This window comes from Scaptodrosophila lebanonensis, unplaced genomic scaffold (assembly GCF_003285725.1).
Source record: "Scaptodrosophila lebanonensis strain 11010-0011.00,11010-0021.00 unplaced genomic scaffold, SlebRS2 tig00000024-arrow-pilon, whole genome shotgun sequence".
Lineage (NCBI taxonomy): Eukaryota > Metazoa > Arthropoda > Insecta > Diptera > Drosophilidae > Scaptodrosophila > Scaptodrosophila lebanonensis.
Genome location: NW_022060538.1, coordinates 865616 through 881153, shown reverse-complemented (window position 1 = coordinate 881153; position 15538 = coordinate 865616). Strand labels below are relative to the sequence as shown.

Here is a 15538-nt window from a genome sequence, read left to right as displayed (position 1 = left end):
GTTTATACAGGGGTAGTCCAATTTATTTATACAATGCACATTATACTGATCCTTATCAGTTGTTAAAAGTATCCCAACAGTCTTCTGCTCTTTTATGAAAGTCATGGAGCATTGTTGTACTGAAGAATCCAGTCATTCGATATACTAGTTATATCATAATGACTATGATAGTTTAACTGAACTAATTTGTATAATCTATATCGATTCGTGTAGCCAATGGCTGCATAATAAAAGTTGTACAAGTACTGGAGATTTCTTCAAATACAGACTGCTATCCTTTACCATTTACTAGAATTTTCTTTATTCCTATAACCTTGATCGTTCATAAAACATACCATTAGTATTCACGTCCATCAAACCAAACATTTATCGAATCTACTCAATATTCAAAATTTCTCTAAGCTAGTAATTCTACTTTATTTGCTTAGTAAAAGTGTTATGTCCACGCATATTCACTGTGGAAATCAACATCAATAGGTCATACAAGTATAGGAAATTGCATACGAATGCCGTTTTTCGCAGATAAACTTGGGTTATCGATGCGATTTCTGAATCGCATAATGGCGGCAATGAATCAAGAACAGCCGACGACCGCAGCAGTTACGCACGAACAAGATGTTGGAGCTGCTGAAGTAATTACAAAGGCGACGGAAGACAGTAAGGAATCCGACATAGCTACGGATGTGGCAAAAAATAAAGAGAGCATTCAGAGTACTGCTAAAAACTTTTTCTACCGGCGCAAATGCCAGATGGTCGATAATTTGGACCTTGTTAGCCTCAACTGCACTGAAGGAGATTATATCCTGGAGCATGTCGAAGTCGTTGGTTTCTTGATAAATTGGCTGGACACCTATTTGCACATAAGGAGTGAGTTCTACATTACCACTCTGCACGCATGTTGTTAATACGCTTTGAGCTCTCATGTGAGAATAATCCAAATATGTATTTCTGTTTAACACTGCCGACAACTTCACCGTAATAAATTTGGTGCCACATTTTGCCCAAAACTAATAATAGCATTCGCGAGATTATTCAACAGCTGATCATCGACAGGAGAAAAAAATGTTATCACAGTAAAGATAGAATTGGAAAGGTAGTTTATTTTATGTACGTGTTCTTGGATAAGAATATTTTGACGTCTTTGTTATGGCTTTAGATTTAAAGACCCACCCAGTTCAGTGCCCCTTACATTTCCCCAATTGGTACAAAAATATACTCTACATATACAATTTATGCTTGTCATGTTAGTAACTAACAATCTGTACTTAGTAAACAAAGTGTGGACGCCTTTATTTAACAAGCTATGACTAACAACTGACATTGCTATGCCACAATCGCATTACTCATTCTATTTTTGTCTATTTTTCTTCAACTCATATGCAGAACATCAGCAAAAGTTCTACCTCTATTTACTCATATCAGCGACGATTGGTGTCCTATTATGCGTGACGGTTGTTATAGGGAGGATGACTTTGCAAAAGCACCGCGGTGTGCGGAAAAAGGGCGACGCAATCGAAGGAAGCAGGGCCAAGACAATTGGTGATGCGGCAGGTCGAGGTGGAGATACAAGAATCAACATTCACCAGTTAAAAGGTGGCACAAAACATGCGGCCGATTCCTTCGGTGATATCTCAGACATTGACGCTGATGTGGACATATTGAGTCCAATTTCACTGCCCAGCGTGTCCTCTCGAAATGATGTGAGTAATACTTAATTTCATTGATCGATATGTTTATATATAAAATCTAAATGTATGTCAATATAAATATTAATATACAAAAATTATCTACCATTTTCACTCGCTTAATTATTTTTTACTCTCTACATAAAATGTACAAGAGTAGTATATTAGATTGGCGCCAGCTGAAATATGTAACAGGCAGAAGGATGCGTGGCAGACCCCAAAAAGTATATATATTATTGATCAGGATGACAAGACGAGTCGATATAGAAATGTCCGTCTATCCGTCTATCTGTCTGTCTATTTTCCTTATTTTTGGAGAGTACAGAGTATTTTACTGTCGGGCTTGCTCAGCTGTAGCGTTCTCTCTTGTTATAATTATTCTACACATATGTACAGAGTATTTCGAAGTCGGGCAATACGACTTTAGCTTCTCCACTTGTTTTTCAATGAAGAGAAGCAGGCCATCTTATAATTTTTCCCCCATACCTTAAAGGTACAAAACGCTATATGTACTAGTTCTGTACCATATCCATCTGTCTGTCCGACGGTATGAACTGAGAGCTGTAAGATCTGACCCCCGCTTTTGCCATATAGATACTCCATAACTAGTAATTCTTGTAGCTCAACGAGTGAGCAGGACTCCCAAAATTTCGTTCCTTGAGTAGGTACTCGGTTCGAATCACGCCGCAACCATCAACGCTACAGTCGAGCAATGGCGAAAGTGAAATACCCTGGACCCAGGTAAACTTCCGACATTGAGGTATATGTGCCCATAGCATCAGCAAAAAGAGGAAGAAGAAGAGCGAACTTGTTGCTGCAGTTTGGGGGGGTTGTACTGGCGAGAATTTGTTTCGCTAATAACTTTTCTTAGAACTGACAGAAAATGTCAAACAACAGTAGATAATTATATAGAAATTATGTGTGCAATGTTTGGTTTAGGTAGCATTTGAAATGTGGACGCTATTGACGAAATTCTGTAGCGGGGGAAGATTAAAAAAAAATAGTTTCTGAGATCCTTGCGTTCATCCAGACGGACAGACGGACGGACGGACATGTCTAGATCGATTTCTCTCGTCATGCTGATTCAAAATATATATACTTTATGGGGTCGGAGATGCTTCCTTCTGCATGTTACATACTTTGCACAAACCTAATATACCCTTTTTACCCTACAGGGTATAAAAAACAAAAATCTCACAATTACATACTTGTACATCCGGTTTGTGATATTTGTGCCCACATGCTATGTTTCATCATGATATATAAATTCTTAAGAAAATTAAAGCTTATATGTATGCGTGGAAGATCCCAATTGCTTAATGTATGTAAGATGGGAAGGCAGGATAGTGAGAATGGCGGAACACCTAGAAGCAGCATCGCCATCAGTACTCGGTACTCATTTTGGTTTTAAGCAGTCAGTAGAAATGTACTTAGTTGTCAGTAGTAAGTTGTCAGCCGCACTACGAACACAGTCTTCAGCCGTAAAGAAAGAAGCAGAAGTCAGCAGTCAGAAGAAGAAGCAGAGAGAAACCGTCAGAGAAGTCAGCCGTCGAACCAGAGTGCATTAGCTGCATATGCTAATATTCGCCATCATCATTTTACATTATATTCCTATTTTAAACTATATCATATATTTTGGTATCGTTATCAACAATAAACATTGTATGATACACAAGATCACATGTACTGGCTATGCACGAATATACATTAGCTTGGTGAGACAGATAGGTATCTGTGGATTATCAGCTAAATGACTTTTTTCAAACAAATGTATTTAACCTTCACAGCTCTAACTTACGGATATGCGTTTTGTCTTTTCATGGTCTTTGGACTTGGATATTACTGTGATACACCAATATTACTGCTTATAGGGGACCTGCATGAACCATGCACTCTCACCGAACTGCACATCTGGCGTATTGTCTGCATCGACAGCCACTACCACCGTTCTGATGGCAAAGGCGCAAGTCAGTCAGCACAACGGCTTACTTTTGTCCGAAACAGAGACAGGGCCAGGAACAGGTCGTACGAAACTTATGAGCAGTGGCCGTGGCTGCCAACCCACGCCACCGCCCGCTACCATCTACACCAGCATCACCCAACCATTAGTAAGTGGAGCCATGCAAATGGGTAAGTATTATTTGATTTTCAATGGCCGAAAGGCTCGTTGAAATCTTCGACCATTCTCCCAGATGACTATTTGATATTAATCTTGATATAATCCCCTCGCGCAGGTCCTCATATGCTCGGCCCCAGTAGCCTTAATACCATGTCGCCTTCGTATCTTAGTGGCACCGTGATAATGGCTGGTCAACATCAAGCGCACGCCAGCTCGTTACGACGCACACTTCTACCAAACAACATGGGTTTCGTGCGAACACCCTCACCTCCACCCGTGTCAGCGTTGCCATCGAGCAGCAGCGTATATTATGACACCACAGTACCACACACCTTATCGCGTGGAATGTCCGCTGACAGAACTGCCCAACACTTCTATGGATGACATTCGCTCAATCGGAAGGCGTCACTGCCAATATCTATCGCAGTACGACCACCATTAATGGGCTTCAACATGTTGCCACTATCAGCGACCTTGTGCTCTCCTTCCGACACTACCAGCAGTAGTCGCACTATAATACCGACCAGTACAGCTCAACAAAATACGAGTATACCAGCGATTACAGTGACATCGTCGACTGAGCCAACTAGCTTTAACGAACATCACTCTCTGCAGCCTATCAAATCAGTATATGCCACTGATTGTCCCGATAAGCAACAGGATCAGTCAACAGTTATGTCATCCACTATCCATCGAAGTGTAGCGCAAATTCAAATGAGTAGATCAGGCCGAAGTCAATACTTCTAGGGTTTCTCTTCGGTTTCCTTAGATGTATTTTGTGGAACTGCCAAGCAGCGCTGAGCCTACGCACGGCCAAGCTAAATGATAAACTTATTACTTGTAAATAGTTATACTTTTCTCATAATTTGGGGTAATTGGAGCCCTGGACTAAATCTGTTTATATAGTAGAATTTTATAATTATAAGAAATGGTTTCGCGCCAATTTTAACAGTTAAATATTAATACATAAAATAGAGGCTTGCTTACAATCATAACCAAAGAAGCTATGTTAAGTTCAGATTCAACAGTTGAATGCATGAGAGATAGGCTAAGTTTAAAGCAAAATGGTCGACAGTTTTGGAGATTTCACAATTATTACATACTCGTATTAGCTTGACATTACTAACATAATGGAATTTAATAGCATCCTATACACAGGTAGAACGAGAAAACTTGCGTTCAATATTGTAAGTAATAAATATTATACATAGTATTCAAAATCGAACAAGTTTTTTTTAAAACATGGAACAATGTAATGCGATCAAGATTTCGTTTGTCGTTAGGATAATAAAGTTAATAGACAGACATACCGTATAGTTCATTTTGTCTCGTTACACTCACCCAAAAGATAAAAGTGTATATAAAATGTGGGCAACAAGTTAAGAACAGGCCTCATAAAATATATAAATGCAAACCAGACTAGACGATTGATAGACGAGTTAATGCCATTTGGTCTAAATCCCAGAGCCATAAAAGCCGCTGCTACGCTTCCTTTTCTTAAGGGCACTTTTTCTAATGCTGCAAATACACAATTTTTATTATTTGCTTACGGCCTTATTTTCTTGCCATTTTTGAATCTAAACAATTTTTCATAATTTTTCATATGGTTAATGAAACATGGTGGGCAACATGAAAATACAAATTTTAGAAATGAAAATTCCCTTAATAATGCTCGGATTTAACAAAATACTAATTTTGACGATCCATACAACTTTTTTAAATTTTTAGTCCTAAGAAAGTCACAGAAATGCGAAAGTATTTATCGCCCAGAAGCAGGGGGACCAAACCCCCTAAAATAAATACAATATTGATTAGTATGGTGAGGCTAGTCGATATGATCCGTTAGTCAATCCGCAAGCCCGCATAACAGACTCAAAAGGAGAAAGAAATAGTTTCCGTAATTTAAGCATTCACGTAAAAAGACAGACGGATGGATATGAATGCATCGATTTGTCTTTTTATGCAGATCAAAAATATATACAGGGGTGCCACAGAAATCTCCGGATGTTTCCTCTACAGTTGTTGTTGAAATTTCCAAAAATATCCATCGATGCCACAGAACTTCGGAAGATTTCAATATTTCGAACTTCCCCTTTAAGCAAGCTGTCAGCTATTACTGACAGCGATTACATTTGATTGACTAATTGAGTTTAAATTCTGTAACGTACTAAGTTAAATAAAAGACGAATACGCAATTTGCATTAACATTAGCCAGCAAGAATTTCCGCCGTTTCCGGAATATGGAATTAATAATGATTAATATGGAACAAAATACAACACAAATGTTTGAGAAGCGCATCTGATCCAACTAAAGAATTCCATTGATATTGTTTATTAAAAATTAAATGTATTTGTTACCTTTTTTATAACATCATTTCGAATTTTGCAGAATGTGCAAATCTATGTTTTCCCCTGCAAAAAACTAGCATTTGAAATTGAGTTCACTTTGTTTGACTCGTCCGTTTTGTATATTGAAATTGCAGTTTCCGGTTTATAAGGTTTATATTCCAATGATTTTTTTATGTCGAAAAATCTCTTTGTTGGTGTTTTTAATCAAATCTCCAGGCAAAATATACGATATATTTAAAACCTCCAAAATTTATGTGCCACCGAGAATTGATTTTGAGGTGAAATTTGGGCGGAATAGATTTCTGTGGCACCCGTGATATACTTAATAGGGCGGAGATGTTTCCTTCTGGTGTTTTAAATATATTTGCAAAAATCTAAAACGCCATTTTCCACAGGGATAAGATATAGCATTACAAATCCACTCCTATTATTTACAAAGCCATATTGTGATAAATTCCTTATGGAAAAGGCCCAAGTTATACCCAAGTTATTGTATTTGAGGTTAAAAATTTATTAAGATGGAAAATATAACTGTAAACTACCTTTATTAATTGAGAGCTTTATTAAAAGACAAAAAATTCTATTAAATGTCATTGTTTAGTATGTGGACGACTAAGCCGCGCATCCAGTAGTGACCGATTATTATGACTGAAATTATTTCCCCATTCACTGAACTGATAACAATTGTCCCCATGTTGTGTAAATTAAATAAATGTACATTAACTTAAAACTATAAACACTTCCTTACATCAAGGTTAAAATATTTTGGCGCTAAACAATTCAAATTAAATGAATGAATTTAATAGGTTTTTCTATAATGAAACCCAATACTACTGGTTTTCAAGGTGCTTCGGAGCAAATTTTTACCGGAGCAAGATTAATGCGGAAACCATATTGGACTGACACGCATCCGAAAATCATGGCTTTGTTGAGAGCCACAAATGTGAATAAATACTCATGGAACGTGGCGGGGTCTCGGTACCCGCATATACACAAAAGTACATATGTATGTACTCGCAAATAAAGCAAAAAAAGTTTATGAACTTTACTAGCGATTTGGGATGCTGAAATCGAACTTACTCCTCCCCCTTGGTGAGGAGCGAAATAAATGCGTCCGGTTGCCCAGAGCATTCTCACGCCATGAAATTTCCCACGATTTGTATGCAAACAACAGGCACCACTATACATAAACTAGGGGCCTTAATCCCGTTATCACATATAGGGTAATCCGTTGTTTTCTTTAATCGTTGCATACATTCCAAGCCCCGTCACCATAAAGGGAATATATTGCTCCTACGGCACACATTCTCGTTGGTCAAGTTCAAGTTCATAGGGGTTTTGCAAAGGTGAGAGAACATATGTTGATGTACAATGTTGAGGTGCCGACTAGTGCATAATACACCATGAGTGAAATGGTGATGATTTATCTGGAGCAGATGTCGCAGTCTCCGGACGTCTTATCACCTCGCTCTTCTATCGGCATTTAATCAGATAACTCTACAAATAGCACGCAGCAGCATCGGTTGCACCAAAAATAAGGTATCAACTCACCACAAAAAATTTCGAATATACTGAGCTTAGGAAGATTGAGCCAAAGCTTTCAGCGCTTCTCACAAACACTGCAAAGACGGTGACGGCCTCGATTGTCACACCGATGGCACAGACACAGACCATATTTTTAAGTTTAGCTTTTAAAAGTACGACTTAATAGCAGGGCACCTCTAGTAGGAGCTTTAAAAAACTAAATAAGATTACAAAGCTTATCGCACACACATGCATACAACATGCGAGTGCGGACTTTGTAGACTATTCTATGATCGGAATTTACCAAAATATAAAGGCTAAGTAAAGTTATTTACTCCCTCGAATGCAGGTCTGGCCATGACAACTGCCAAAAGTATATTACAATAAACACCGCCATACATCAGATATTTTTTCATAGAACATTCATGATAATAGATTTCCCAAGCTTCCTAAAATTGTGGACATATGTATTTTTGAATACCGGCTCCACTATTTGACAGTCTTGTAAGCTAAAAATATTTTAAGGATTTGGTTAAGGTATTTGGTATTTAATGAAATGTATTTTATTCCGATAACTATTTTATATAAATTTGTATTTCGTATCGGAAGGGCGAAGACACTTTTTCATTACATTGACCTTACAAGTTTACCGTTTAGGCCTTTCTTTCTTTTTCGTTTTTTATTTTTTCTAATATTTTTAATGTTGATTAAGCGCGAGCGGGTTTGCTTTATTCAAACAACTACAAACGATTCAGCAAAAAGTCTTAGATTTATATGAGAAATCACGCGCGTCGGGTCAAGCTGTATAAATGTCCGTACCGAAGCCGTTGGCTAACATCTGTTGATCGATCCAGTTACGAGCTATAGCAACATTTGCGTATGCTGCAGGCACCTCTTCATTACAACCAATACCCCAAGCTACAATTCCACTCTGTTGATAGCGATTTTCCGAAGCAGTACCGATTGGGCATGCGAGTGGCGCTCCACCATCACCTTGACAAGTGTCTATTCCACGTTCGCCTCCAGCGCACATGAATGAACGATCCAGCGCAAATTTGGGCCCCAGACGTGTGCGGCGCAGCTGTACCTGGCATGTATTGAAGTCAACCACCGGCAACGGTACGCGCTTCATGATGACGCTGTATTTGCCAGAGGCACCAAAAACGTCTTTTCCCCAGCCCGTTGAAAAACAAGTAGTACGAGGCACTGGATCAGCGTTTTGGGTAGGAAGGCACACCACATTTATGTGATCATCTAAGGTTACAGCTTGACTAAGCACAACCAGCGCAAAATCATATGCCACGTTTCTGACATTAAACTGGGGGTGCAATATTATACGCTCGACTGTACGCTCTTGAAAGGGAAGCCGCTCCTTAGTCGTTTGCGAGTCCCACTCTCCTGCTCTAATTAAAAAGCTGTCCGGCTGGTGCGTTTGTATGCAGTGCATAGCAGTTAGAACAACTTGTGGATGGATAAGGGAGCCGGCGCAAAAATAGCTGAAGTTTTGGGCGTGCAATAGAGCCACAGTCCATGGGAACTCTCCAAAACCAGCCTCGTTATGTGTGGCTCCAACAAGAGAAAAGTCTAAGTCTATATTACGAACACCGCATCCACGAGGCTGATTAGGTCGGTTTACCAGAGGCGTGGGGTTCAGCACTTCGCTGCGTGTCTGATTTCCAGCACAACAAACGTCAACCGAGGATGGACAGACAGGATCATCAGCATTGAAGCGAATGTCGATTTGCCCAAAACCGTCAAAAGCACCGTCCTCCGTTACGGTATTTGTGGAAGGATCGCACATGTAGTATGGCACACAGTTGCATGACGCTGTCTTTCCACTGATGGAATTAAAGTCAATTTGTGGACTAGAGGGGTTTAAAGGCACTGGTGTGACAACTGTCGCAAAACCACTAGAGTCACTGGGGCTTCTGCTAAAAATATCTCTAATATTTTTGTCCACGTTCGACGTTTGCTGTGATTCTGTATCTACGAAAAGCGTCATAGCCACAACCATAGCCACAATTAAGGATGCAATGTTTCGCAGCGTCATTATGAAAACCTGAAAATGTAGATAGTATGTTCAATTTATTATTTATTATGATTTTTTGTCCGTTTTTAAAATTTTTTTGTTATTTTACTCTGTACATAAAATGTACAAGAGTATATTAGGTTTGCGGGAGCTGAAAATGTAACATGCAGAAGGAGGCGTGGCAGACCCCACAAAGTATATATATTCTTGATCAGCATGACGAGACGAGTCGATCTAGCCCTGTCTGTCCGTCTGTCCGTATGAACACCTGGATCTCGGAGACTATAAGAGCTAGAGACACCAAATTTTGCACAAAGATGCCTTATGTGTGTACGCTGTGCAAGTTTGTTTTATTTTTTGGATTCCCCCCCCCCACTTTCCCCCTATGGGGGTTTCCCCGATTTTCCATTCGTATAATCGCCTATATCTCGGAGACTATAAGACCTAGGGACACCAAATTTTAGTTGAATATGCAGAAACTGTGTATTTTGGAATATTTGATGTTTTATTTTGTGGATGCAAAATAAATTGATTTTCAGGAGCTACGACCCGTGATAATTATACCGTAAAACATTTCTTTCGTATGTTGATCCCTACTAATTCGAAGACTTGGCCTTGGGACTACCGGAAATTGAAGCCATATAAATGATCAAATGGGATCATCAGTATCCTCGTTATATGAGCTAGTTGACCAGTTGCTGGGCCGTTGATAATAGTTGCTACACTTAAATTTTCCTGCAATTCCTTAATAAGCAGCCTCGTCCCATTGCACAAGCTTGGAAGGCTTTAATTTCTCAAAAGCATGATTGCAATTCCGAAGGGCTTAGTGAATTTAAATGTCTTCAATATTAATCACGGTGTCGATCGATTTGTAATTTTTTATTTGGCTGGGGGCTTTTGAATAATATTGCCTTAATATTTAAAGTGACAATGTTTCGAGGATGATTAGGAACTGACAGCATGCTATTCAGAAGTTTTTTAAGGTAATTTTTTACACCTTTGGTTACATTATTGGCGTTTATTATTAGCCCATGTTCACCGTCAACAATGAAAGAAACCATTACATCGGTCCAGTAGATTCGGAGCCTTTTCAATTCAAACAAACAAACAAACAATCAAATATTAGTATAGATATGCAGGCGATATTATTCAATAAACAAGTGAAAACAAGAGGGAACGCTACAGTCGAGTAAGCCCGACAGTAAAATAGCCTGTGGAGAGTACAGACAAAAAAGAAAAATTTTAAAAATAATATTAAAAAAAATTAATTAATTTATTAAATTAATTAAGCAAATTTATTTAATACATACATAGAAGATATGTTTATGTACAGTTTTACATTTACATCACGTGTCTATGCGTGTTTATATACGTGTATGTATGTAGCACAAAGTTGAACCAAAGCAGCAACAAAAACAACAACTGCGGGCAGCGCTGCAAGCAGAGCGATTTTATTAATGGCTATAACTTTCTTCAGAATTGACCTATCATGATCAAAATTGGCACACGGGCACATAAGCACTAACTGGACGTAACTACCAAAATTGATTTCAAAATTCCGAGAATTACGGAAGTTATAAAAAAACACGAATTGCGGGGGAGTGGGGAGGTGTAAGAGAATAAAAAAAATAAACTTAACCTGCCAAGGGCTTAGGGGAACCTGGATACCAAGTTTGGTAATTCTAGCTCTTGTATCTTCTGAGATCCTTGGGCTCATACAGACGGACGGACGGACGGACATGGCTAAATCGACTCAGCTTGTCACCCTGATCAAGAATATATATACTTTGTGGGGTCTGCCACGCCTCCTTCTGTGTGTTGCATACATTAGCACAAAACTAGTATAGCCTTTCATCCTTTGGGTACAGGCTATAAAAATTCGGGTGTCCCGACTTTCAAATATACTCTGTACATATGTATGTTTAGAATAATTATAGAAATTAAAAAAATTAAGAAAATTTAAAATAAATGTCGATTTTACGTCTCTTGGTATTCGAACTCACGTAAAGGGTGTATAATTGCACATTTACATAGAAATTGCGTCTATGTGAGTGTATGCATGTCTATTCGTGTCTATTTGTGTCTGTGTTAGCATGTTTGCAGTCAACCAAAGCACATTCGCACAAAACTAGTATATCCTTTCACCCTTTGGATACAGGCTATAAAAAGCGACGATTTAATTTCAAAATGATCATTGAATTGCCGAGCTATGCAGTATATTTTCTAACCATCATTTTCAACAGCATGACGAAATGGGGCTATTATCCTCAACAATGGAGAAAATCTGTCATCACAATGATCCATAAAGCCGGAAAGGACAAGTCTCAGCCATCATCATATAGACCTATCAGTCTCCTGCCGTGCCTATCGAAGATATTCGAAAAACTGCTCCTGAATCGCATTAAACAGCACCTACACATCAACAGTGCGATCCCAAATCACCAATTTGGTTTTCACGAAAAACTTGGAATCATTGAACAAGTCAACCGAATAACCTCTGAGATAGGAAATGCATTTGAAAAACGAGAGTATTGCCAAATAGACTCGCACAGAATTAAACTTGGCAGGCGAGTCATACGCTACTCCGGCGAAGATACATCCCCAGCCAGCAAAAACATTGTATTTAATTGAATAATTATATTAGATTAAGATTTGACTACTTATAGTAAATCTCCGAGAGATAAGATTCGATGAATAAAGAAAACTAAAAAAAAAAAAATTAACGGAGTATAAAAAGCTCGTTTTTTTGCAAAAGTAGCGTTTTTACGTTAAGAATGTTGCAGAAGATTTGAAACTAGACTACGTCAAAATACAAATTTATGAATGACATAATTCTAAAATCTAACCGACGAAGAACATCAACTGAGCAATACTTTAAGCAAATCCAGAAATTGGTACTCAAAAATCGTCGTTTAGCAACTGTTGGCATTTATAATGGATTAGTCAACACAATTTTAAGTAAAGTTACTTCGTAAGAGTCTAATTTCGATTTGTTCCAAAAACAGTACACTCTTTCTTATTCGCTCTTTCCATTTCGCTTGTAAATGAAAAGAAAGAAAATCGAAAAACTTCATACCTTGTTGGAATTTGTCTTGGGACCCGAATTACTGACGGAAACAGTGACAAGCGGAAATGACTATATCGACTCGTCTTGAAAAAGTAGAGAAATCGCAACAAATTTAAATCCGTTTAAAAAGAAGTAGGTGAGAGGGGAGGAGGTGCTGCATTAATACTGATTTGAATCCGATACAATTAATTTTTTTGTAACGATTTTCTTTATTTTTCACCGATCACTTCGAGATTTCTCTGTGATGAGTGAACATTAAGAAAGATACTATTAGCATTTTGCATGTGTGTGTAGTTTTTCAGGCAGGTTGTTTGTAATTCTCCGAAATTCTATTTTCGACCGTGATTTTCAAACGATTGCATTTACGAGCTAGATCTAATTTTCTTCAACGAAACCTTAAAGAAATTAAAATTAGCAAATACTGCAGATGAAGAAGAAATCCCGCGAGAAGAGCTCTACGTTACTTAGTAGGGTTCGAATTCATTGTTTACAAACACAAAAACAAAGAGAGCGGCACTACATGAACATTATGCATGATTAATCATGAATCGTATGTCTAGTAATGTTTTCAAATCAGATCAGAGCTGATACACGGTTTGTTGGAGCATACGAACGCCAATTCAACGCATCAACAATAGACTAAGCCGCATTGTCATTGTTGGGGAAAACTTTAAAACGCGCGATATTTTGATTGCACGACACATCTTTTATTTATTCTGAGGCAGTATGAAGTTCGCCAGGTCAATACTATGCACTCGTACTGTATTGTGTACTCGTATTTGAAAGCACATTAAAGTATACTGATCCGGATTTAAACTGATAAGCTTTCTGAAATAAAACTTATGTTAAACAAACTATTTAGAACATGTATATCATTGTTCTCGCAAAATAACAAATACATAGAAAACCTGCATTTGAAAATTTAAACTTTGTTGTATTAGATAACGCAATAATATACATATGTATGCGTCCGCTTCGTTACGTCACTTGTGAAACGAACACGATAGTGAATTTTTGCATTTTTATACGGAGAAGAATATTTTCCATACTTTAGCTGCAATGCTATCTGCACAAGTATATTTAATTTAGCTCACTTTTTTATTTTTTTAAACAGCCTTGACCACAATTTGTTTTTCAATAATATACCTGATGATTACTGCTCCAATTATGTCTTTGTTTTCTGTCTCAGCTTTTGCAAGCCACAACTGAGCTATACCGGTCGATTCAAAGCTGTATACATGAACGAAAACAAGCTACGACTGCTTCTAAAATTGATGAGCATCCGAAATACATATTGCGGGCTTCAGGTTCATTTGATTAAGAGAGTCCCTTGGTTCATGATTACCTCCTCTCTTAAGAGCTAAGTAAAACATGTTTGTTAATTAGATAGAGAATTTGTGTTCAATCTATCATCTATTATGTTTGTTAAACTTGACGCAAATAAGCAGTACAAGCTGATAAGACAGAAATCAACTGGAAACTGCGCTTCAATATGAATCACCGTACTACAGATTCCCTCTTAACTTGCTCATTCTCAAAACCGGTTTGCTGTGGGCCTATTTCTGACTAGTCGGTCGCTTAAAGACAAACTTATATTAAACAAGTCGAAATCATTCATAAGAAGATTGCATGCAACTGGAAATAGCAAAGAAATTCTCAAGTTATAATGCGAGGAGCCCTTGCACAGTGGTTTAGAATTGTTTTTGTCAATTTTATTCTGTTTTATTTCTGTCTGTATGTTTAATTAGATATTTTCGGTAGTCATCCTAATAGATTTAAGTATAAAAAAATATTTCTGACCAGAATGAAACTTCATTTTTTCAAGTTTTATTTATTTATCGAATCTTCTCTCACGGAGACATATAGTACGATAAGTAGTCAAATCTTACTCTAATATAGTTCTTTCATTAATTACAATTAAATATTTGAATTATGGCCCTAACTGTTATTGCTGGGTTTGGAGGTCTCTTCGCCGGAGTCGTGTATGGCTAGCCTGCCAAGTTAAATTCTGCGCAAGTCTATTTGGATGGTTCCGAAGCTTAAGCTGGTACTTTGCTTTCACCTTAGCGATTTCATCTTTAACAGGTCCCACATTTAAATCATTCCGGATATTTTCCGGCCATATGTCCAAATTGGTTTGAGAACTGCATTGTACAAGAGTACTTTGTACTCCAGTTTTAGTGGTCAACGGACGTTTATAAGCCAATGTAGATTAATAGCTTTTAGTTTCAGTTGATCTCTCTTCGCTTCGATGTGTTTGCGCCAAGTAAGCCGTCTATCCAAATGGACACCAAGGTAAGTTACATCATTTTTTGTGGAATATTGATGTTGTTTAGCTACAATGGAGGACAAGTTTGTTTATTTAGGGTAAAGGTGACATGTTTTCACTTTTGCTCGTTTACATGTATGCGCCAGTGTGCTAGCCATTCTTCTATGGCCACGAGGTGAGATGATTGTGATCTGTGATCTGTAGCTCCTGTTGGGCACTTAGGATGGCAGTATCATCAGAAAATGTCGAAATTGTTGTATGACTGTTTGTCGGTATATCTGCTGTGTCTATAATATACAGTGTCGGTCCAAGCACGCTCCCTTGGGGTACACTAGCTTCAATTGGATGGTATTCGGAAAGGAAATCTTTGCATCTAACTGCGAAGCTTCTTTGCTGTAGGTATGACTCCAGTATTTTAAGGATGTTTTGTGGAAGTAATATTTTGATTTTGTGAACTAAGCCATCCAGCCAAACGCGGTCGAAGGCTTGGGCGACA

At 38.1% G+C, this 15538-nt stretch overlaps 2 protein-coding genes across 3 annotated transcripts in view; one reads left to right on the top strand and one right to left on the bottom strand.

Annotated features, from left to right (window-relative positions):
• Nucleotides 1-5024, top strand: part of LOC115620566 — a 42787-nt gene extending 37763 nt beyond the window's left edge. For both annotated transcript variants that reach the window (XM_030513856.1, XM_030513855.1), the window contains exons 9-12: nucleotides 523-867; nucleotides 1384-1700; nucleotides 3557-3815; nucleotides 3920-5024. In XM_030513856.1, the coding sequence (XP_030369716.1) occupies nucleotides 523-867; nucleotides 1384-1700; nucleotides 3557-3815; nucleotides 3920-4188 (1190 nt within the window). In that variant the 3' untranslated portion in view covers nucleotides 4189-5024. The remainder of the gene's footprint in view (nucleotides 1-522; nucleotides 868-1383; nucleotides 1701-3556; nucleotides 3816-3919) is intronic.
• A 3229-nt stretch (nucleotides 5025-8253) lies between these two features.
• Nucleotides 8254-14026, bottom strand: LOC115620897 (phenoloxidase-activating factor 2). Its single transcript, XM_030514386.1, has 2 exons — nucleotides 13920-14026; nucleotides 8254-9736 (listed from the first exon to the last, which is right to left on the bottom strand). Exon 2 carries the CDS (start codon nucleotides 9725-9727, stop codon nucleotides 8474-8476), a length of 1254 nt encoding a protein of 417 aa, XP_030370246.1. The 5' UTR covers nucleotides 9728-9736; nucleotides 13920-14026; the 3' UTR covers nucleotides 8254-8473.
• Between the last annotated feature and the right edge of the window lie 1512 nt (nucleotides 14027-15538).